Below are 24,286 nucleotides of genomic sequence, written 5' to 3' on the forward strand. Positions count from 1 at the left end.
ACCCTGTACTCTAAAACACTTGAATTAGTTGTTTGTGTACACTAAATCCATTTATTTTAAATTTATTTTGTCTACATTTAGTGAAATAAAAACATCGCCCTGTACAATCCACTATCAGCAGTGAGTACAACAGCAAAAATTATTATACAGTTTATACACACTAAAATCTTCTCCTTTTTTCTATAAAGAAACCAGAACAAACCTAATCAATATAGAGTTTAATTTAGAAGAACTCAAATTACAGAAGGGAAAGCCAAAATTATTACGGTCTTTTCTGAGCCCCCAGAAGTTCCTAAATCATGTTGTTGGAACAGTGAGTGCAGGTGGAAGAGTGAAACATGCTCAAGTTGTCTTCTTGGGTCTTCAAAAGATTACCAAATATTTAAATTAAACATGGCTAGTTAAAGAAACATTTGAAGCAGAGCAATATAACTGGGAATTTTGCCTTACCAGTTGTGGTTTCTTTTAAACCCAACTTATACAATGCGCGAAGTGCTAAGCAACACTACAGAAACACATTTACATCAACACTGAAGATCTGGGGATATGAAATTCCAACAATTTTATTTTTTTAAATGAGCTGTATTTTCTAAATTTGATTTTATTTTTCTGTTTTCATACAGTATTGAAAACAAACGCGGCACATTCACATTTTCCCGAAGTATTGTAAGGATGATCTCTACAGGGATAACGTTGAAAAGCCTGAAGCTCAATCAATTGATGTTGAAAACTCTCAAAAGGAGTAAAAGGCTTGATCTGAATGGTCTAGAACATGTACTGTAATTTAATAGAAGAGATGGTCGTCTTTAATATTAATGATTTAAAAGAACTTCCCAGTTCATGCGAAGAGTATAGTCCAAGAATAAATCAAATTTTCTGAACGCATTTTATGCTACGTAAGTGTATACTTTGCGATCCTCAGGTGTTCGTGCCAAATATTCTCTCTCAATAAGTCCTTCAATACGTTTTTTAATAACAACTGGACTTGGTAAGAATCGGGCCTTCAGCTGCTGAGTGACCTAAAACATAAGATCGAAACCAATTAATATAAGACCACAAGGCAAGTAAGATCATTAAGTAGCCTAACCAAACCAAATAGTCAGAAAAAACATATTTAGACAGGGTTGGCTACAACCATGAAGCATAAGAAGCAGTCTGCAAACTGCTGACAGTTGTTAGCCCCTGATGAGTTGATTGCTCATCCCTGGGTACGATTCCAAGTACTGACCTCCGCAGAGGCATGGTCCCAACCTGAGAATGCTCTCAACTGCAGAGCCCTAAGGGGGTTCAAAAGTGGACAATGGGAACTATCCCTGAAGCTGTCAGAACTTAGGAGTTAAGAGCAGCCAAGAGCTCAAACTGCTCAAACCTGGACGCAACAGTCAGTAACAAGATCAAATCAGAAAATAATTAATGTTAAATACAATGGTTTTTGTTGCCAACTTATTTCAAGGAATTTGGTAACATCATAATAGCACTAAAAGGAGGAATGAAAATTAGATACACCCAACGGTACAGCCTAAACTGATGGGTAAGGATTTAGATGTCTTCACATACACAGGGAGAAAGAACAAAAGGGTGGATTTAATACAGCATCTCTCAAAAGCCTTTCAGAATCACATTAGAGCTGTGTAACTTTCATGAATTAACAGGAAAAGCAAGAAGAATTCCCCAGCCCGTATCATATGAGTAAATATACCTCTGCTACTAGCACATTGTGTTGCATCTTCTTTCTAGATTTCATTATCCGAACTATAGCAGCTTCTATCTCATGTTTTCTGTCATCATCTACTTTCTGCCTTGTTTCTTTCCTTTCTGGATCAGATTCTCCTTGTTTGGCAGCAACTTAAAGAAAAGAAGCAGAATGTAAAGCATGTTAGCAAAAATAAAATTAATTTCATTGTGTGTTAGCTTCACTACTTATTTCATCTAGACATCAAGTTCTATTTTCCTGAGTTTTGACATTCTCAAACTTGATTTTTTTAATGAAAAGCCACCAGAACATATTAACACCTTCTGGCATATTTTGATAGCAACTGACAAGGTAACAATCTGTTACTTAATTATTGCTATGTTAAAATCTGAACAGTATGCAAATCTGCTTACTGGCACCACTAACCCCCCCGCTTCCATTAAATATTTTTCCCTTTAATATAACAAATAATCTATTAATTAAAACAGAAAAAGGATTGAAAGTGTACTTCAGAAACTAGTTACAAACTTTGGAAGTTCATCAGTCGGAAGAAACAGTCCAACTTTATCCTCTTCAACTCATTACATTCTTTGTATTCTGCTCTCCTATTTATGTTTTATTTCTGCCCTTATTCTAGCTTTTCTTACCCTTTCACCCAAGAGCTGTCATAATCAAGCCCTCCCCCCACACCACTACACCACTTTGCCCCCTACCCTTCTTCACTCAAAACCCCCAAGTATTTATCACTTTTAAAGAGATACAGAAAAATAAAACCACAAGTATCAAATCTGCTCTGAAACCGTGCCGAGCCCCCAGTCATATTCCCCATTCACAGACATTTGCGGAGTGGAAATGAAAACGCAGAATTCCACTAAACCTCGAATAGATGTCACAGAATTTACTTTTGATTATGCCAGGGAAGTGCCTTGGGTCCTGATGAGAGGTTTCTTAACATCCTCATTTGGCTGCTGCGCCCCTGCTCACCAGAAAAATTCTGCAGACATGGCAAATTGTTGCCATCACAGCGCTCTGCATGCGCCTGAGGAGAGCCCAGCTATCACTCACGCAGAGGGACACACGCAACGTAATGTAATTAGTAGGTACTAACGGGTTTTACATGCTTACATCCCTGAACAGAGTGATGCACAGAACTTATATCACATGTGACAAACAGCACGTGAATCACCTATGTTGCACTTAAAACACTGCCAGTGCTGCTGTATATTTTATGTACTGAGATCTGCAAAGTCAGAGAATATTTTAGATGTACTAAAACTCAGAACTAATTTTCCAGCGCTCTATAAGGTATATCCACAGCAATGCTACAACTCAGAAATTGTTTCCAGAGAGTTTTCCAGACAAAAAGGTATCAACATTACTTATGCACAAGACAAACCAGCATTTCTATGAGCTAATGAAGTTGTATCATACCAATCCGTTTTTCTTATTTGTTAAGCCCAAATACATTATAGCTACCTGGCACTTGCAAATTACTGTTGTATGGGCTAAAAACATCACTCAGTTTCACAGCAGTGCAACAACTCATGAGGCAATGTTTCTATTTCTAAATCGATCAGTAGCATGTTTTTAATTTTACTGAGTTTTATTTCTCTTTCAACATTTCCTTTTAAGAGATAATTACAAATTTTGTAAAGTAAAAGGCTTAACTATGACTTCCACGCTTTTCTCAGTATTTAAATTTTCATTTTGATGCAACTGATCATCAACAAAAAAATACTATTTTCTTTTGTTCACATGTCTAGACATCAATCTTGCAAAAGATAATTTGACATTTTAAGGCAGTTTTAGGACTACAACACAGTAGAATATAAAGCTCACTTACCCGTCTGAATCTTGACTCTGTGTAGTTTAGATGTGAACTGATCATTCACTGTAAATATATGACCATTTTCTATTTCTTTTGATTTAGGCTCTTTTGTGAGAACACGTTGTGTTGGTTTGCCACATGCAAGGGACTGTAGGGCTCTAACCAGTTCTCTTTCGGGGATATCTGTTTCTTGTTGAATTTCCTAAAGAAAGATATCTTAGTTAGTTTATGGCTACAGCAGATGCATCATGTTTTGCAAACAGCAGCACTGACTGCTTAAATGTACACCTTCAAGTGTGCAAAATACTACTGCTATGACAGCAGCTGTGGGGCTTGAAAGGTTAGAATTAATTCAGTAGCACAGTCTCAATACATAATATGCAAAATGATCCACCTGGGTCAATGCACAGGCAGTAAATTCCGTCACGTAAACAGTCATCCTGAGTTGAAAATAGAAGAATGAATAACCAGCTGCTTCATGTCACTGTCATTTTTGAGAAGGCTGAAAGGATTTGTTCACTGCTTCCAACGTTTGCCGAACAGAGTGAAAACAAACCTTTTAAGTAATTCAGTGATGGAAAACATCCATGCTGTTCATGAGCATTTCTGACAAACTGTGTAAACGTTTTTACATTCAGGAGCACTGTTAAAAATAAAATCTTTACAAACGGAAGCAAACAAGGCCACTGTAAGAGAGAGATGCTCTTGATGAATTACATCTCCTTTCTGAATAACCTGAAACAATTTATTTACAGCCCAGATGCCCTTGGCTAGGACTTCTCCAGGTGAAATAAAACCCCAAATATCATAGTGCATCAAATGGTATGAACTTTGAAGAAGAATGTTTGTAAAAACATGCACATAACTTGTTGCATCTCTGTCGGTATACTTAGGAGTTCAGCTGCAAGCTGTATGTTAGGTAAGTCACTAGTGATCATGAGTTAGTAATCAGATTATACTAGATGTAGAATGATGTCTTAACATGCTCTAGGAGCAGGCCAACTACTACTGCTTCCTCTAACTTAACTTGTTTACTGAGCTCCCATTCATTAGAAGTTCATTTTAGCCTTTCTCTTCCTTTTTCTACTTTGAGGAAACTGCAGACATCTCCGATTTCACATTCCCGTTCAGACTCGAGGGACCTCTAGCAGCTGAAGATCAAACTACTAAATAGAAAAAATAAACCTCACAGACACACAACTGTCCACAAGAGCTGTCACTTTCTCGGCATCTCCACTTTCAGTTCCAAGGCCAGTGTCCAGCTCTTACACTGCCCCCATAAATTCCTAGTTCTCATGGCACACAAGTCATACCAACGACCTTCAGGCTAAAAACAGCACTAACAACTCCCAGTGATCAAAATGCTACGATCTGTAAAGAACTGTAAAGAACTTGTTAAAAGTTCTTTGAACTGTGACCAGAAAAATCAAACGTCAGAGTACAACCAGGTTCTATTAAATTATGTTACTTCTTGGGTGTGCTCAAGTTTTTTAAAAATCAATGCAGAAAAATAAATGCCACTCTTCTGTGGTCATCCACCACTGACAACACGCAATAAAAATAATTTGGATGTACTGGCCTCTACTTGGACTCTGCAATTAATTACAGCGCATCTCATACACAATATCTCACTAAGTCTCTGTGACACCAAGGCGGAATATGCCTCACTTTTCAACTACAGACCCAATATCACATGTACAACGTTGACTTTATGTGAAAATGTGATTTTGGTACAAGTTCTAATTCATTTGAATGAGGTAAATAAAAAAAAATCAGTAAGTCTAAAATTTAAAAATATCAGAATTTTTGATACATACTGCTTATGGATGATCGGGAACTAATAAAGCATTTTTTATCTAAGAGTATCCTTAGCATAATGCATTCAGAAATATTCATACTATTTCAAGTGATGTGCATCCATGTATTTTAACTATTTGCTAGTATCAAAATGCTTCTTTCCAAGTAGCTCACAGAAAAGTTACTACTTCTTCATTTGTTACTTTAGTTAAGTTTTCACCTTCACAGTTTTATTCTCCTAGATCCAGCACAAAGTAATATTAAAAAAAAAAAACAAAACCCACAACCCCAAAACACTATAATCCTCCACGTGGTCACAACAAACAGTCTTACTGAAGTGGACTGATCAGCATAAATTTAAACAAACCAAAGGAAGGTGACACTTAGATTACAGGACTTAGGTAAATGTAAAGCCTCAAGGTTACAAACCAAAACCAGCTTATTACTGATGTAATGCCTGTGACATGCAGGCTCTCAAACTCCGATTTTTTTTATCAACACCTAAAATTAATCTTTTCAAATCTAAATTACTTCTACAAGGAAACAGATATACTATGCTTTTGATGAAAGTGAAACAAAGATCTAAAATGGAATTTGACTTTTTTGATGCTACTCATCCTTACACTAATTACTAGGTATTTCTGTGTTTATTTTACTTCATTCTGTAGCATTCTAACTCAGCCACCAATCTATGTGAACCACTTAGGTTTCAGAATTTCTAAGTTAGCTTTACAACAAGAACCACAGGAAGAACTGCACTGCAATATGCTGCCTCAGAGGCAGGCAAAAACTTCAAGTTGGATAAAAAAAGTGTAGCTGTGAATGTAAACGGGGATAACAGATGTTCCTGTGCTCTCTTTCCTTCAGTCTGTAGCATATAATTTTTCAAAATACATCAAATATCTATGTAAAAATATAACAGTGAAAAACGCACACATTTCTTCCCCACCACCAAAATGTCTTATTTTAAAGACCACACCAGAGTTGTGCACAAGAGCAGTACTGATTACACAACCTTAGTTCTAAAAATACTGCCAAGTGAGCTCTATCTGGAGGCTATAAAAGAGAAGATTCTAGGTATGGAACTGCCTCTGTCTGGTTCTACACCAGAAAAAAGTTTATTAAAAGGAAAATGAGAAGAAATTTACAAGGAAAAGCATTATGACATTTTGTTGAAATGACAAAAAAGGGAAGCATTTGTATTTCTATTTACAGATTTCAACATGTCTATCTTCCAAAGCTGAGATCAGCAAAAGAGAAGAAAACAGTTAAGCCAGTTTTAAATTCTAATCTCTCATTTTTGTGGAATTATTCAACAACTTTATTTCTATCACAGTTGCATATGTATTTCTCATTTGTTAAACCTAAAGAAAGAAGCAAAAACGTGCCCCTTATTTTCCATGTTATCATTAAAAAATTGTGCATTTCACCTTTTTAAACACCGAGATGTACTGTAAACTAACAGAAAAATATTTGGAGTATTAGATGAGACTTGATTCGAAGAAATTGAATTCTTCGAAAAAATTAGCATTGTTTGAAGGCTTGTATGAAGATCCTTCCTCTTAAATTCAAGTAGCACTAACCTAGACCCATATGGCCACCAGTTCTTTTTGCATATATAAATGTTGCTGTACAGGGAGGGATACAGTAAATTCGTAATGTTTTTGTGAAGGAATTTTGCTATACCAATAATCCTTTAAGTTTCTGTAGCATCTTATGCATAATTTTTGCATCATTATTATCACATTTTTCTCTCAATCACATGGCTTAATGGCTATTACGATTATTGTGTAGATCTTGTCAAGTTTGCAATTAATAATCACACTGAATGCAAAACAAAACAGCAACATCTGTTCAACTCTGAAGCGACTTCCAGTTAATCTGTTCAGCTGTGAACCTGCAGAAACACTTGTATATCAGACAGTTTTATGCTTACACAAGCACACACCACAAGTCATCTCTCACGTTATGTTGCAGTAAAAGCACTGATTTGATATGACAGAGAAATAACAGTTGCCCAGTACTCAGCAATTAATCATGTATTCAATAACCAAAGAATAAAGATAAAAGTCATTCTACTCTTAAGTTTTCATAAGCTTTCCTGGCTGGAGTTAAAGACAACTCCCAGACACTTCACCAAAGAAACCAAACAAAACAAATATGCCTTCTTAATGTTTTAGTTACAATGGGACGCAGAGTAAAAGAACTCCCAAACCAGAATTGAACAAAACACAACCTAGAAGCACACGGACATTGCTCTATCATCTGGTCTTAGTAATATAAACTGTAACTTAAAGCATATATTAAAAAATGTATTTTTCACTGCTCTAGCAAGTATTATTTATTCATATACAGGTAAGGCTCTACTACTTATAAAGCCTACATTTTTGTGGAATAAGGTAGCCACCAGCCCGGCATCAACTTCCAAGAAAAAATAAGCTGTTAAGTCATGTCCATCTGTCACCCCCCCAGTATTCTGCAGAGAAAGTACTCAAAGCTGTAATGCTCCTGTAACAAATTTCACAACACACAGGACTTTGTGCTCTAAAATAATCTTTTTTTGAGCTATGAGTATTTTACTAAGAGCCTCTTATCAAACCCTGCCTTTCTTAATCCCAACTGAGACCGTTTCAACGCAACATTCTTCATTAACAGGTCAGAAGTATGCCAAATAAGCTGAAAACAAAATCCAAACAAAAAGGCAAAATGATTACTATGCATAGCACAGTCAAAAGTAGCTGAAAAAAACCTGGAAATCCACTCCATTTCAAACTGCACCCATAGCGCTTTTCAAGGCTGCCAATGCTCTCTCAAACAGAAGACAATGCCAAACCCAAGAATATTAATTGACATTAACAATACAATCCTCAAACCTCACACTACAGGATCCTCCTCCACTACTCCTAAAGCCTTCATCATCGTCTATCAGCTGACCACTTGAACCTTTCCTAGCAATACCCTTCTAGTCTCCTTGTTAAGAATCTATCTGGGCATTCTTCATTGTCCTTTCTGGCTGACCCACTCAAGAGAAAGGATGACAGTTCCTGGATTCATCCCACAGCTCACTCCAGCCTGCCAATTTAAGCACTTGAGTGTTTAAGAGGCCAGGAAACAAACCCTTCTCCATCCTTTGGCCTCTAAATCCTGTTTTTCAAAGATCAAATGAGCAAATGGAGCCACCTGCTGCATTCCAACTTCAGCTTTTCTATAGCTGTATGGCCTAGGAATAAATCACACAACTCTTCTGTGTTTTTGAAAACTTCTGTTCCCAAATAATTTCCTCACTTAGGATTGCTTCCCAGGCGCACTGCTAATGATCTGCTTCCTGTATTTACTGGCCTGATCCCCATTCAAATAGAATGTGAGGCACTTGATCTTCAAAGATCTGTTCAAGAGAAAAGAGCGTGCCTAGAACAGTTCAAGTGAGAAAACCACAACACTTACCTCAAATGTATATTTTTCTCTGTTGTTAAAGAGCATTAATATCGTCATCTGGAAAGTGGAGACTTGCAATATGTGCTTCCGTGTATTTGAGCCAGTTACTTGGGCACCTCCTACGCCAACCTCTGAGCCATCTTCCTATTTTAAAATTCCAAAACTACTATTAGATTATTCTCCACTGCAAAATATTTTACCTCAGTAAGACAAAGGCTATATGGCAAAATATTTATCTAGGAGACCTGTCTACACAAGGGACAGACTAGTATATGCCTGGTGGCATCAACAGAATGTCTCTCCAGTAGTTGTCCTGGCATCACAGGGTGCCCGAGGCTGGCACCTCTGTAGGTCCCACCTTTGCGTGAGTCACTACTCAAGGCCAGGCCATCTAGAGCAAGATGCTTAGATGTGTCCAGTCAAATACTGAGCATCTCCAAAGACAGAGACTCTACCACCTCTCTGGCTGGCCCCTGTTCCACTGCTTGCCCACCCTCCAGTTTTCTCATTCTTACCTTTAAAATTATCAAAATATTTACCCTACAGTAATACAATTTGAACATCCCCACAAATGCACATTATTAATACTTTGTTGTAAGAATTTTGTTTTCCTTTTGCATTGTCATACATTCCTAAACATCACGCCATTACTACTTCCAGTTTAGCATTTTAAAACTGGTCTAAATCACCATCAAATTATTTTCTTATAGACATAAACACTAAACATTGTACTTCTAAACTCCTCTAAGATTCTCATGTTTGAAAAAAATGTTGTTCACATTGCTAGCACTGTGCAGATGAAAAGCAGGCTGAACTTGGCTTAACAGTACTTTCACATTAACAAACTCTAAAGAGAAACAAGTTTAATTTCACTTTAGACTGATTCACAGTCAAAACCCCCACAAACACTCAAACCATTGAGGTTCCTTTAAGATCAAAATTGCTATTTCTCTGCGAGGTTAACAAAGAACGATACTGACTGATGCATCCAAATTAGATTTACTGGGGGGAAAAACAGTGAAAACAAAACAGCTACAAAGGAAGAATCAGACTACAAAGCCAAGGGAAGGCATATTTCTTCTATTATCAATGGGTAAGCTTTTATTTTACACAGTTCTAAAGTTATTACAAATATGTATTTGCTTACATTTTTTAAAAAAAGACAGTATTTTCATAATCTTGACACCTTACCTTTTTAACGGGCCCATAGAAAGTGGCATTGAGATCTGCAGAACCCATATGATGCTGGAGTGTCAGCTGTCGCCCACTATGTTTGGCTAAATAAAATCTGTAATATATAAAATTTTCAATTCAATTATATATTTCACACTGTGTATCTAACAGGAAATTGCTTTAAACAGTTACATAGACTTCTCATAGCCATTACGGACACTCTTGAGACATTTCTAACTTCTGCTTTTTCAAAACAGTAACTCTTGTTAGAGTTAGAGCTTAAAAGCTCCAACCTCAAGCCTCATAATGCGATCACTGCATTCTCTTATTTTCACATGAACCGAAGAAGAGCGGTATGCTAGCCTGTCTTTAATGGTAAAATGTATCTGTAAGTTAAGTTCAGACGGTTTCTTCTTAAAACCTCTACCTAAAAATCTGTTTTAATACGTACCTTCTAAATATTTCAAAAGCGTGTCGGGGAGCCGGAGGGATGTTGCACTTTGGTGTGGCTGACTGAGTAGGCCAGTAACCTGTTGTGAGGACCCGCACTGTAAGATCAACACCACCTAATGAGACCTAAGAACAATTGGAAGAAAACAGCCGCTATTTTAAAACAGGATGATGTTTCACCATTTTTCTTATCAGTGTAGAATGTGTAGAATTTTCACAGACTAAGAAAAAATTTAGACATATCTATAAACGTTTTTACAAAGCCAGACAAATGAGTTCATTATCAGAGTAGATGGTACAGCAAAAATTCTCCACATCATTCCCCTCCAGCATTTAAGATCGTACAGAGTTTAATAAAATACATCCTTAACCAAGAATGAAATGTTCGTGATCATAAACAGAACTCACAATACATATAACAACTCTTTCTAATCAGGCTTTTGACAACATCTAGCAAAGCCAGGTTGCTAAATGCATCAGTTTCAAAACAACTGTTTATAAATTTACCTTCTGGAAGCAGAGAGTAAATACTAAATATACAACGTTAAACCATAGGGAACTTTTTCTGCAGTTTACCTCTGGACGGCAATGTAAACAGTCACTTGTACATGCACAATCTAGCTACTTTCCCTGAAGACTGCCATCACTATATATATTCAGCACCAGTTAGGAAACATTCTGCAACTGAAATGCTAATATATAGACATTTGGTAAACATTACATCAGCGAGGCATAATCCCCACGAGGTATCTCAACTAAGCTGAATATTATTAAACTTAAAACTGACTACTTTCAGCTCTACGGGTTGTAACTAATACCTTCAAAGAACACATGGAAATAAGAGTACGTTATATTTTAGAGGATCAAAAACCGTCATATGAACTCAGAAACCTTCCTTATTAAATAGCAGAGTAGCATTTCCATGCGCTATGGAAGAGTTTTTGTATTGTGCGTGTTGAATGCCTGTGTGCATTAACAAACTTGTGCCTAGCAAAATTCTGAAAAACCTAGGCAGCCCAGTAACAGACTATTCACACAGAAATCACTCTGAATTTCATTAAGGTTTAAGAGGAACAATTTGCCAAAGTGTGTAACGACCAATATAAAGCTTGCTCTGTAGCCAACATTACTGCTGTGCTTCTAATTTCATACCACCAGTGTCATAAGGTTTACAAGAGAAATTCAAACAGCCATTTCGACACAGAAAACTAGTTGATCTGTGTATCACCTAAAAACCCAAAAGCTTCAACAGTCTTCTCCCTCTAGCCAAAGTATAGGGAAAGGTCATCAATGCAGACTGAAAGATACAGAAAGTATCTTTATCTGGAACTGAAACATCTTAGTTGACATGGCAACCACTTCCTAATTTTTTGAGTGTTTTAGCCAGAGCAGAACACAGCACTGAGAATGCCTCACACCACACATACACAGTGCGGAGCAGTTTGTGACTTGAAGTTTTGGAACAACTTTATTTTACAAGATGTCTTTTCAGTGTAAAAACGGTATGAACTAATGGAAAGTCCCTTGAAGTGATCTAATCTTTACAAAACTCCAAACTGAAGTTTCAGGATCACAGTTGTAGAAATTACTCATTATCTATTAGCCTGGACTTTCATTAGTGTTGAGCTTTCCACTCACTGATAGCAAACCATCCTTGGCACTACTTGTATCTTTGGCTATAGGATCAAGCAGGCAACTTTGCAGGTAGGATTATTTAGAGAAGAGCAGATGCCCAACTCACCTAGAAGGTACCATACATATTCAAGGTACACACAAGGCTTAAAAAGGAGTAGAATGGACTATTTCATATAAAACACAACATCACCAGCAAGTTAACAGTAACACAAACCTGCCAAAATCTTCTGGTTTGTATTTCCCCTCAAATACTATTGACACTAATAGAAATATAATCACTTCTATCATAAATAAGTACTCCAGAAATTTCATTAAAAGGCCATGATCAGGCTGCCCAAAAGGCAATCATCAGGTGAACTGCTGGTCCCTTGCCAAGAATAAGATGAAGTTTAAAATAATGCCTAGCAGAGTATCTGTTAACATTTTAAATTCATTTTATTAGCTGTACATAGCTAAGAAGAAGATAAGAGACATCATTTATTAACTCACTCAATATAAAACTGTCACGTACAGTACATTAATCATTAACACACACACACCATATAGAAGTCCCACATGCTACCTAAAAAATGGCAGTGCTCTAGCAAATTTTTCTTGAAATTAGTATTTCAGGCATTCTAGAAGGAAAACATTATAAAGAAAAAAAGCAGTAGTAAAGCTGCCTGTCCACAAACACCTTTGTAACTGTCCATATCCTCTACAACCTTTTCTGAAACCACTTTGAGGAGATCCCATTCCTTCTCTCAAGATGACTCACAGTATGCTGATGAGAAAGATTTCAGCCGACTGCTTCAAGACAGCAAAGATTTCAGATCACCCTGTGTAACCAGGGACACTGGACAGAGTACATCCATGAACATATTTCTGGCATTCAGATTCCTGAAACTGCTTCAAACACGCTTGATATACAGACTTACTTACCGGCAGACACAGAATTACTTAGCTGTTTATTATTTATTATTAAGCGCTATTGAGTATCAATATAGAAAAAAGTGTTCAGAGCAAACTAATACCTCAAAATTGAAGCAATCTCTCCGTTATGCAGGATTCCAGACACCCACTTTTTACACCAAGGTGTCACACTTCCCGACTGAACAACTAAGTCCATATTTGGCGCTTTTGAATAAAATGGCAGTTCTGGTTTTATCAAGGTATTAATTGTGTCAGGAAAGTTAAACGTGAGGTGGTAAGTTTTTCCAATCCCTGCAGCACAGAATACTTTCTACTTGCTGTTATTGTAAAATATGGGTTGCAACGAAGACTACTTTTAAAGAATGAGAAACTTTGCTGGTAACATGGCGTTTTGGAAACCCACATGAGCTTGGGCAGCTGGCCCCAGGGGGCGGCCGGCACAGCTGGGTGGGCACAGCTGGCCCCAGGGGGCGGCCGGCACAGCTGGGTGGGCACAGCTGGCCCCAGGGGGCGGCCGGCACAGCTGGGTGGGCACAGCTGGCCCCAGGGGGCGGCCGGCACAGCTGGGTGGGCACAGCTCGCCCCCTGCCGGCCACAAGCAGTAAAGGCCGCCGAGCTGGGCGCCCGCTGCAGGGCCCGCTCAGAGCAACGCAGGGACAAGAGGAGCTGAAACAGGATTTTATGGAAGTAAATCGGCACCACTCAAGCTGTCGATCAAGCTTCGAACTGACTTCTGTATTTCGGGAAATACTATCAATGTATGATAAGAAACACAGCAGAAGAAATACAATTCGAGCATGCCAACAAAATCCTTCATTCCATGTGCAGATTCCAAAGAGCTTTAAACCCACAAGCCATGATAAAGGTCTAGGGTTTGTGCTGAAGTAAAAGGACAAGCACACAGAACCCCATGCTCTTACCCCGGTTGCCTGAAGATGTTGCCTGAACTCATCCATCGTCGTGTTTGAGATGCTCATGTCCCTGAACATTCCTTCCAGTTTAGACGTGAACTGACATCCACATTCAGTCTGAAAATACACAAAATAACTTGTTGTGCCAGCACTATGAAAACAGAGCTTCTGGTATGTGAACTGCAAAACTAAGAGTTAGTTTATAAATCTCAAAAATTCTATTACTGTACATTTGGTTACTGGGATTCCCATTTGCATTACCTTCAAAACTTAGCATTTGTATTCCATATAAGGATCTAACCCTAAGCACATCCAAACCTGCTTTCCTTCTCTTTTCTCCATCACTGTATTTTTTGTATCTTTTTAGCTTCCTATCTCATCTTAAAAAAAAAAAGTCTGTGAAAGCTTATCAAGCCAATGTATTTCACCTGCTTTTTCTTTTAGCATGATACTGTAAAGACAGATAATCTTTATTTGTATCAGAAAAAAACCCCGTCATCCTAAAGTGTGTAATTTTAATGGCTTTCTGCAGATTGCCATGTAGAGATTTCCAGACCTTTTGAGAATCAGGAACATATGCACATACAGATACATGCGCACAAACAAATGCATTTCAATTGCACATACAAGACTTTGTGCCTATTTCTAAGACAAGATAACAGTAAAGGCAAGCATGTTGGCTTCAGCATCCTAATTGCTGTGCAAATCCATAAAGAGAGCAATTCCAGTCCACTGATTCATCCTGCAAATGTATGTCCCGTGCCTTCTAAATCACCAGGCTAGAAGAGGCGGAGAAGTAACTGGGACGAAACTAATATCAATAATTTGGAATGAATACTGGTAATTTGGAGAAATTTGATGCAAACAGGCTTTGCTCACTGATGGAATATGAAGGTCAGAAACAAGGATCACTAAAGGTTTGATTTTAGGATCAAATCACTCGGGTTCAGAAGTTCCATAACCATTAATCATGCCACTTAAGAAGAAGCTGCATTAGAACTTGCTTCAAGGACTGTTCACCTTTAGGCTTTACTTTCTTCTCCATCTCTTGGGCTATTTTATCAATAAATTTAACCAACTCAGAAAAACATGTTTCCAGACACTGATGAGAAGATTATTTTTTTCCCCAATCTATCTCAAAGTACTTAATCAAAAAGGAATTGAACATTATCAGTAGTCTGCAGATGGAGGCAACTAAAAAACAACTATGGCATGCAATAAAAGAATTCTACCGTGAATGACAGAAAATCTAGGACAAAATACATTCTTGTCCGCAAATCCAGTCACTAGGATAACCAGGGCTGTCTTCATTTGGGAAGTCTTAACAAATTCAGTAAAAAAAATATAAATTAGCTTTGTTAAATAAAATTAGCTTTGTTTTCTAGACTGCTTTCTCACCACAAGTGCTTTCCAATATTTACAGAATTATTCAGAAAAGCCTTTCATATTTTCTGTTGGGGCTTTAAAATCAAATCTGTGTTTAACAGCAGTCGAGATTTACGTTATCTATATAACCCTTATATAAAAACAGAAGAAACTTTATTGCTGAAAAAATGAAGTAAAAAGTATCCAGACTTACCTTTAATTTGGATATCATATTTTTCTCAGAGTCATCTGAAACGCTCTTGTTTGTAAGAAGTCTTCTTGCCAAGTGCTGCTTGTAATAGCGTTCAAAGACATCTTTCTCTTGCATAAACCTAAATAAAACCATTGCCTTATCCAAGATAGTTTCTACTTCTTGCTCTGTTAGCTGTAAAATAAATAATTTGCTGGTTTTAACCTTCCAGCACAAGTGTCTTATACAACCTAAATACTTAAAAGTAATTCACAGCAAGCATATAGTCTAATAGTAGCCTAATAAAGAAGCCAACAAAACTGGTCCAACATGTGAACTACAGAGCCAAAAGAACAGTGCACAAACTCAACACAGCAGAGAAAGGAATAGATCTGAAATACAGGGAAAAACAATTGTGAGGGAGAAGGGAGGCGAAGGATGGGTAGAATGCCTGGATAAATACAGTAAAAGTTCTTGGATATGTTTTTAAGTATTTTTAAAAAAGCACAGATGGCAGTCAGGAGTATTGGAGGTTAGCTCTGAAGGAAAGCTTTTAAATGTTAGGACTCGTTTTGCAAAGCCTGCCTAGTGCCACAACAAATACAACGATTACTTATTTTATAAATAAATAGAACATATTGAGTCCCAAAGCATTAAGATGCATGCAATAATATTCAGCTTTAATCAGAGCCACTGAGGCCTCAGCTGAATCATCCTGTCCAGTTCTGGGTGCCATACCGCAAAAAAATTTATGAAAAAAAGCTATGAGGCAAGACTGAAGGAAACAGTTGTACTTAGGCTACAAGAGACAGATATGGTAGTAGTCCTCTGATATGTAAAAGCAGTAAAAAGAAGCAAAGACAAACTGTTTCCCCTACTCAAGTGAATCAATTTTCAAAAGAAGTTACTAGGTATTGAGAATAATTGCCAAATTATAAGAATATATTTAAGGAAATTATATTTAAGCTTTTGAAGGAAGGGATCTGCAGAATCTACTACAACCTAATTTTTTTTTTTTTGAGGGGGCATCTGCCAGAAATAATGCAGGTATACTGCTTCAGATATGGGGGACAAGCCACACAACATCTTTGAGGTGTTGCTGTGTGAAGCGTTATAAGCTCAGATGTGTCACATATGCTTCTTTTTTTTTTTAAGGCAGTATTACCGTATCATAAAAATGATTCTTAGCAAAGTAGCTTACTTTCATTTCATACAAGTTTACACTGGAAATAGCACGATCTTTTAATTTTGTTTATACTTACTCCCTTGACTCCCTTTTTCAGCTTATCATCAATAAATAATGAGAGGTACTCTGGAGACCTAGAGTTGAGGTTGAGGAAGTACTCAAAGTCACCCGCAATAGTCTGTTTGAAGAGTCGATCATTATTGAAAGATTCTTGAAGAAAGCGGTCAAACCGACTCTTCAAGTCCAGTAAACCCTTTAAAAAAAAGGCAGAAACTTCTCACTGATTTGAAGTTGCAAGTTGTAAAACAGTAATAATAGATGAAGTCATAGAGAAAACCACACTACAGTCAGAGATTTTGCAAAGCTCTCTATGTAGAAAGTATCTGAAATTTTAAATATATATAGCTGCCATAAATCTCTTATACAAGTCATTTTTCAGATAAACTGGCTAAAGTATTGGTGTCAAATACTGGTGCAGTTTTCTGTGATAGGCTAATCAAAGAGTAAGAACATTTTTTTAAACACCTTTATTCAACAGGCTGATTTACACAACTTAGAGGAGGTATCTGTTGCACTTGTTAAGCCGTGTCTATTTCAAATAGCATTGACAAAGTCACTATAACAAACACAGGATCTGGGAAAGATGAGGCTAAGCACCCATTAACTTCACCCCTAGAGCTACTAAACAAGTCTAAGGAGCAAACACACTGCGACAACAAGCGCGTAATGTAACATGTTAGGCTTCCCCCCCCCCCCCCCCCTTTCAATCTATAGACATGTTCTGCATTATTTAACCATGTGTTTCTTACTAATCTTTAAGAGTCACTGTGAATGCACGAAACTTAGATACATGCAGTAGTTCTCCAGTTACCAGTGTCATGTTCATGGCCCTGAACCGAACCGCTTCCTCTGAGCTAAAGCATCAGATGCTTAACATCATTTTTAGGATTTGTACCATCTTCACTCAGAGTTAAAACCACCGAGTGCAGGAGGGGGAAGCTTCTTAAAATCACCTAAGCACCTTGCTAATTATGTATGATATGCACAGGGCTTAGGCATAAATAAGACAGCGTTTGGGGTGGGCTATGGTGTTTAAAATTTTCATTCAGGAGTTATATTTATCATGGACAACTATTGCCCAGAAAAACTGTTCAGGTTAAATGGTCTTAAATCCTTGATTTCTTAAAAATTTATTTATATGTGGTTACTTAAAGAAGCCATTCAAGAATTACTCAAAGAAGTAGTAATGTTTCTTAGGAACTCACCATCTCACTTAAAGGAATGGTCTTTAGACAGGCTAATTAATGCGTATTAGAAATTTTAAATGCAAAGTAAATCCCACTATCTCTCTGTTTACCAAGGTTAGCTTATGTCTCCTCTCCAGGAGTACACCATCTGAACAACCTGGTGTTAAACAGGAGAAACTGTTAGTACCTTAAATTACAACAGCATTTCAACATCCCTTCAAATTATTTTAAGAAGTTTTAAATCTAACCCCCTGGCAATGCTCTTGCAATTAACTCGCCAATTATGCTCAGGGTTTGGTGATGTCACGTTGCAGAACCAGTGCTGGACTATGATGAAGTTTTGTTCTTGGAGGTATAATGTAGCTTCTTTGTCTTCTTACTGCTATTTAAGTCCTTGAAAGATTCAGATGAACATGGCCAAGGTGGGAAGAGTGAGATGGCTTCTTAATTCACAAGTATTTTTCTCTTCTTCCTTCATGTCAATGGAAGTGGAGGATAAACCTGCTGGGTGGTTTAGCAGTAATGAAGTATCATCAATCCCTCCCCCTTGACATCTTCATCAGACAGCTAGGGTGCATACTGAGTGGATGAGATCTGCCAAAGCACATGAAGTATGGCCAGAAGTCTTCAGCTTCGTTATGCTACTTGCCTTTGTAGCGGGAAACATCAATAGCATCTTCATAATTAAGTTTTTAACTCATTCTCAGTTACATTTTTTATGATACGCCTTTAGGTCCACCAGGATTTAAAATGAGTGAAAACTGCTTCAAAGTAATCCACACACTTATTTTCCACATCATTTGCTGCTTTTTTTTTTCTTTTAAAAAAATAAATCATACCACCAAGAAAAAAAATTATGTAACAGCCCTTAATCATTAAGCCTAATAAATTTCACAGGGCAATCTCTCTTCTTTTTAACAATCCCTGGAGAAGTGATTCTTGTCCAAGCTTGGTAAGAAGTTTGCTTCAGCATTGCCAGAAAATTAATAATCCAAGAAGAAATGTTTTTATACTCAAATGGCTTCTTCTAATAGTAACCAGTTCTAGCAAAGTTATTTATTTCAAACAAAACAGCAGAGATAACAGACATAAAGCACTGTTTCTCATAAAGACCAGAAACAAGGACTTCTACACATTTAAAAAACCACAAAACAAATGTTTAATGAATACACATTTTTGTATTAAGTATAAAACATCTTCCAGCTATAAAAGCATTTTCTTAAAGTGCAATGAATTTAACAATTTTATGTACAAATTTAAAACCATCTTCTCGGAGACCACGGGAGATGACACACGACAAACACTCCTGAAGTATATTTTCTGATCTTGATAAATTAATGGTACACATCACTTCGTGAGAGCTGGAGAACAAGGAAGAACACTTACATCTTTTAACACGCAGAAGTGTTCCGTTTCTCCAGGTGACCAAGAATGAAGCAAGTGATTTGTTATGATTTGTAACACATTCACCTCTCAGTCATAGTTAATCTTGCCATGAAATACTGTCATGTGATTTTTGTCACAATAAACACTGACATTTAACATCACATAAAATTAAACAAAATGGACACTATAAAGCTATTTGCCAGCAGATGTAGAACTCACTCTGGAGGCAACTATCATTTAGGATTATCCAAAAAGTTCCCAGAAGTTAGGTAATTAGCCTGAATATGTTGTTTAATAAAACCAGCTATCAAAAGCACAAGAACTGAGCATGTACTTTCCAAGCAACTTAGGTAAGAGTCCTAAACATGTCTGAAAGCACAAAAAAATGTACATTTTAAACAAAACTATTAATGTATCTTATAATAATAATCCCTTTGGAATCAATATTAAGGTTTACCTTATCAGTCACGTGGTGTGTTCATCAATCTCATCAATCATAACTGCTACTCGGGGGAATGTGGGAAAGATGGAAGAAAGGAAAGTTCAAATATATAACTACCTGAATGTAGTCAACTGGATTCTTTCCTTCTCCCTCTTCAGAAACTAGTGCTTTGCCTTGCTCTCTCAGGTATGAGCTCATGCACTCGCACATTGTCTTCAGACCATTTGGCACACGACTAAACAACTTGTACATGCAAGCAAGGTCTGGAAACAAGAACGAGATATTATGCAGAACATCCTCCACTTCTGTATATATATAGAATGCAATATATATACATAATATATATACAGTATAACATCTGTTATACTTCTGTAACTCATTCATCTCATAGCAAAAGGCGGCAGTAAAAGTTCAGCCACCTGAGCCACCGAAAGCATCCCATAAACAGCTCAGGCGCTAGCCCCTTCTGATGTCCCCTTTCCTTTACCCCAAACATACTGACTGCAGTAGCCAGAAAATTGAAAGATTGTATTCCATTATTCTAGGTTGTCTATAGCATGGAATCTGTTACTGCTGATCCCCAGGCCAGCAAAAGTTGAAGCCTGTGTGAAAGGATAGCGTTCCTAAAGCTTCAGTAAAATTATGTTTTCCAGTGATATTTAAGAACGTAGCTTTTAAGATTATCAGCCCCAAAATCAAATACTGTATTAAAAGTTCTCAAGTAAAATATAAGTTAAAGCAAATAGGACAATGTTAATGAGATGCTTGTTTCTGTAATAAAAGCAAAAACTGGTAAAAATCGGAGTTTAATTAATATTTATCTTAAAGTCAGCCACATAATCTTATACGACTTTGTTTCATCCATCTAAAATCATGAGAAGTGGCTTAGGTTAAACATGGCTTTCTGAAAAAGCAGTCCATCCTTGTACATCGATGTAAAATCTTATGTTCACAATGCAGCAACTATTTCCTCTCCAAATTTAACTAAATCAAACTCAAGGCCTACAAAAGTTAAACTCATTACTGCACCTATGAATACCCTTCAACATCCTTGTACACTCAGCCTGAAGGCTATCTTAACTGGATATTAAAGAGAAAAAAAAAAAAAGTATGGTACCATCACTTTTCTTTTCAATACAGTAATTCTCTTTCTGAAATTTGCTCGCTTCTGTCACTCTACCCAGTAGGTTGTGAAGGTGCTTTAATGAACAAAGGCTATTCATCTAAGCAACAAGTCTGGTCCCCATTCTCACAGCTTTAGCATGAGCACTGATTTCTAAATATAGATACTACGATCACTCTCTTCATTATTCTGTTTTAGAAACTTATGTTCTGTTTCTTTCCGTAGTAAGTTTCATTCAGTCAGTCCCACATTAACCCCTATTAGGGAAAACCAAATAAAGCCAAGCTCTTCTTTTTTAACCACTTTGATAAGCTGCTTATCCTTTAAGAACAGCTGACTCTTTCTGCAATAAAGCCCTCTTCCCAAGAAGAGGTCCTACAATACTTCCATTTAGTAAGTCATCTACACTAGCACTTTTTAAATGACTGCCTGTGGGCCAAAAACATCAATGTATTTTGACAGCTACATACTAGAGGAATGAAAGTAATAAAATGGCTCATGGAAGAAAGGTGATAAAGACCACTATAACAGGTTTCTACTTTTCTTAGGAGATACTTGGCTTACCAAGTACGTACCTGTATCTGGTACTAAACAGAAACAAGTTATACACACAGGCTCTGTTATAAGAGCCTTCTAAAAGTCTCTGAAGTAATCTCAGATGTTTGCAAAACAGAGCCACTGAAGTATTTTTACAATTACACAGGAGCACAAACACTAAGCTCAACTTATCCTATATTTAAAAACAGTTAAGCAGTATCGTAAGCATTTCTGTCTCCCATAGGATGCAGTCTTACCTTCTGTCTTCCCATTTTTCAGCATATGAACTAGCCCAGAGTTCTCCATTTCCACTATAGTTTTCATATGCTTGGAAATAAGCTCCCTCTCAACAACTTTCACAATTGGTTCTTCTGTTGATTTATCCAGACAATGCATCACCCGTTCTATTTCTTCATTAATTCTAGCTTCTACTTTCTTTATATATACAGAAGCACTGTTTTCAGCTAAAAATTTCTGACTTTCCATCTGTGATTAACATAAATTAATACTTTAGACTTTTTTTTAAAGGGGAAAAAAGACACATACTAGTTATTTCAGATCAACATTTATAAGCAAGTTCAAATCAAACCCAGCATGTAAAACAAGTAAGATGATTATATCCCCAAGATTTACATACATGCTTAACACAAAATAAAGGTTCTATTATGTTAATTGTGTTACATACATAAGGGGGTACATGCAGTATGAACATGGTATTTTTCACACTAGAACAACCTAAGCCAACCTAGTGTCCAGTTACCAACCAGAGTTTTAGCCACAGGTTCAAAGAAAAACAGGAGGATGGGGAGAGGGAAGAGACAAAAGTTCCTTTCAAATACCAGTTTATGGCATATTTATGAGTTGTGGGGATCAACAGTTCTCATTCTCATTAGTGACAATGCTGAGCACATTATTTCACATCAAACTGTTTCTGTCCATACTGGTCAGCATAGTGTTTTGGAAGGAAGATTTTTTTTAAAGCAAAGCTAAGAAAAAAACCCTCAAAGTAATTATTTTTTTTAATTTAATGTAGCATCAATGAAAAACAGAATACAATGACTTTTAAATGATTGTGCAATATATGCTTCTGATCTTCAAAGAAGTTTGGAGATCAGAGGGTATGACAGACAGTTGATCCTGCGTAAGAATTGGGAGGCTGACAAGTTATCTTATTTAGGTATCTTTTAACATGCTTTTACAATTCCTATCAATTTCCAACAGTAGATGAGCTTGATTACACTCAACCACTGTTCAAGTGCCTTCTTTCCTGAAACTACCTCACAAAAAAGCTCTAGGAAATATTTAAAATGCATTATTCAGCATCTGGTCAACAACTGGACAGCCACTTAGACTTGACTTCTTTTGACTCATTTCATTTTGTTACAAAAAAAATAACTCACAAATGTAGAAACTACGAAGGAAACAAAGCTTCCTCAAAGGCAGTTAGACAGGTAGTCTGCCCTCTCCATTCCCAGCCTGAAACTGTTCGAACCTCTCATGATATTGTGATTTCAAAGACTATGGCTACAGTGCAGGGATAGACTAAGTTGCATGAAATAGCCCAAAGCAGGCACAAAAGTAGCATGATGATTAATTTACAAGTTATTGGCACCCATAGCTCAAAATTACATTCAAATTATTGTAGTTCTGTAAAATTTCCCCCAAGTTATTGATTTTTTTCTGTAATTTAATAGAGATGGACATACAGATCAAATAAGCAGCAGTTAAAGCCCCACAAATTCTCCCAATTCCAGGCAGTTGTAACATTTCAAATATGATATTACAACATTGATGTACCTGAAAAAACTCTGCAGACATCTCCAAAAATGGAGCCTCAAAATCTTCTTCATAGACTGACCTTCCTTCAAGACCTAGAATCATTAACATCTGGCAAGCATTTCTTATTGCGCCTCTGCCAAAAAGTAAGTTGTTAACAACTTGAGAAATCCACATGCTTGGAAGACAAAGAGTACACAGCAGAACAACAATTCAGAACATAATATCAACTTAAGAAAATGTAGTAATAAAAAGCCGATCCTAAATGTTTTGGTACATGACAGGTTTTCAAGAAGATTGCAGGAGGAAGATTGATTGTTTTTGTTCTAAACTAAGGAGCTGACAATATTTATTAAATATTTTAAATACAACGATAGAAAAAACAGGTCTCAAGTTCTACTAACTCAGAAAACTATTAAGAATATATTTCAACAAACGAGGAATTAACCAAAAATACTACTTCAAAGCAAACTGAAAACTGCACATGTAAGTTGGAATTGAGCAATTCAAAACAACTGCACAGATGGAAGTGCAAAGTTTGGGGTGGCTTTTTTTTTTTGTTGGCTATTTTTGGGTTTTGTTTTGTTTTGGTTTTTTTTGTTAAAACAAAACACTGCCACAAAATGAAAATGCATCAGCAAGTTAAGCATTTGTTTAGGCATAGAAATATATCAATAAAATGTGAAAACAAAAGAACTGCATCCAAGAAAAAAATTCCACTTTCTGGCAGTAGGGGACAATACACAGCTGTTGCCAGGGAGTATTCTTCTCTTCATAAATCCATGTTGGGCAATCTCAGTCACAGAACTGCTGCCAAAGCAGCATGGAGTTTATGTATCTCCACACCCAACAGCTGCTCTGAAACTGGAGATACACAAGAAAACTTGAAAATGTAAAGTTACTTCAACTGCAATATCTGCAGCGTGTGGCACAAAACTCCAGATCTACTAAAGTGGCTGGAGAACACGAGTATCAGATTTAAAAGCTCAGAGATGCAACTGAACTATCAAGAAACAGACAAATCAAAACATAAGCAAGGGAAACAGATTTAAAAAAGAAAACTTCAAAAATAGTAATAAAAAAGCCAGGTACAAGAATGTTAAACAGCCTCTCAGTACAGAGGAAATACAAGGCAGCAAGAGGCAAGGAACTGTCAAAACTCTGCTTTATAACCAAATGCTCTGACACACAGCAGTAATT

At 36.9% G+C, this 24,286-nt stretch overlaps 1 protein-coding gene across 2 annotated transcripts in view; it reads right to left on the minus strand.

Annotated features, from left to right (window-relative positions):
* Positions 1-539: 539 nt before the first annotated feature.
* The window catches only part of CUL3 (cullin 3), a 58,592-nt gene continuing 34,845 nt past the window's right edge, over positions 540-24,286 (minus strand). For both annotated transcript variants that reach the window (XM_055723472.1, XM_005441643.4), the window contains exons 5-16: positions 23,108-23,222; positions 21,568-21,796; positions 19,768-19,913; positions 16,652-16,828; positions 15,414-15,584; positions 13,844-13,951; positions 10,378-10,502; positions 9,945-10,041; positions 8,763-8,897; positions 3,537-3,723; positions 1,700-1,845; positions 540-1,019 (exon numbers count right to left, since the gene is read on the minus strand). In XM_055723472.1, the coding sequence (XP_055579447.1) occupies positions 888-1,019; positions 1,700-1,845; positions 3,537-3,723; positions 8,763-8,897; positions 9,945-10,041; positions 10,378-10,502; positions 13,844-13,951; positions 15,414-15,584; positions 16,652-16,828; positions 19,768-19,913; positions 21,568-21,796; positions 23,108-23,222 (1,768 nt within the window). In that variant the 3' untranslated portion in view covers positions 540-887. The remainder of the gene's footprint in view (positions 1,020-1,699; positions 1,846-3,536; positions 3,724-8,762; positions 8,898-9,944; positions 10,042-10,377; positions 10,503-13,843; positions 13,952-15,413; positions 15,585-16,651; positions 16,829-19,767; positions 19,914-21,567; positions 21,797-23,107; positions 23,223-24,286) is intronic.

This window comes from Falco cherrug, chromosome 11 (assembly GCF_023634085.1).
Source record: "Falco cherrug isolate bFalChe1 chromosome 11, bFalChe1.pri, whole genome shotgun sequence".
NCBI lineage: Eukaryota > Metazoa > Chordata > Aves > Falconiformes > Falconidae > Falco > Falco cherrug.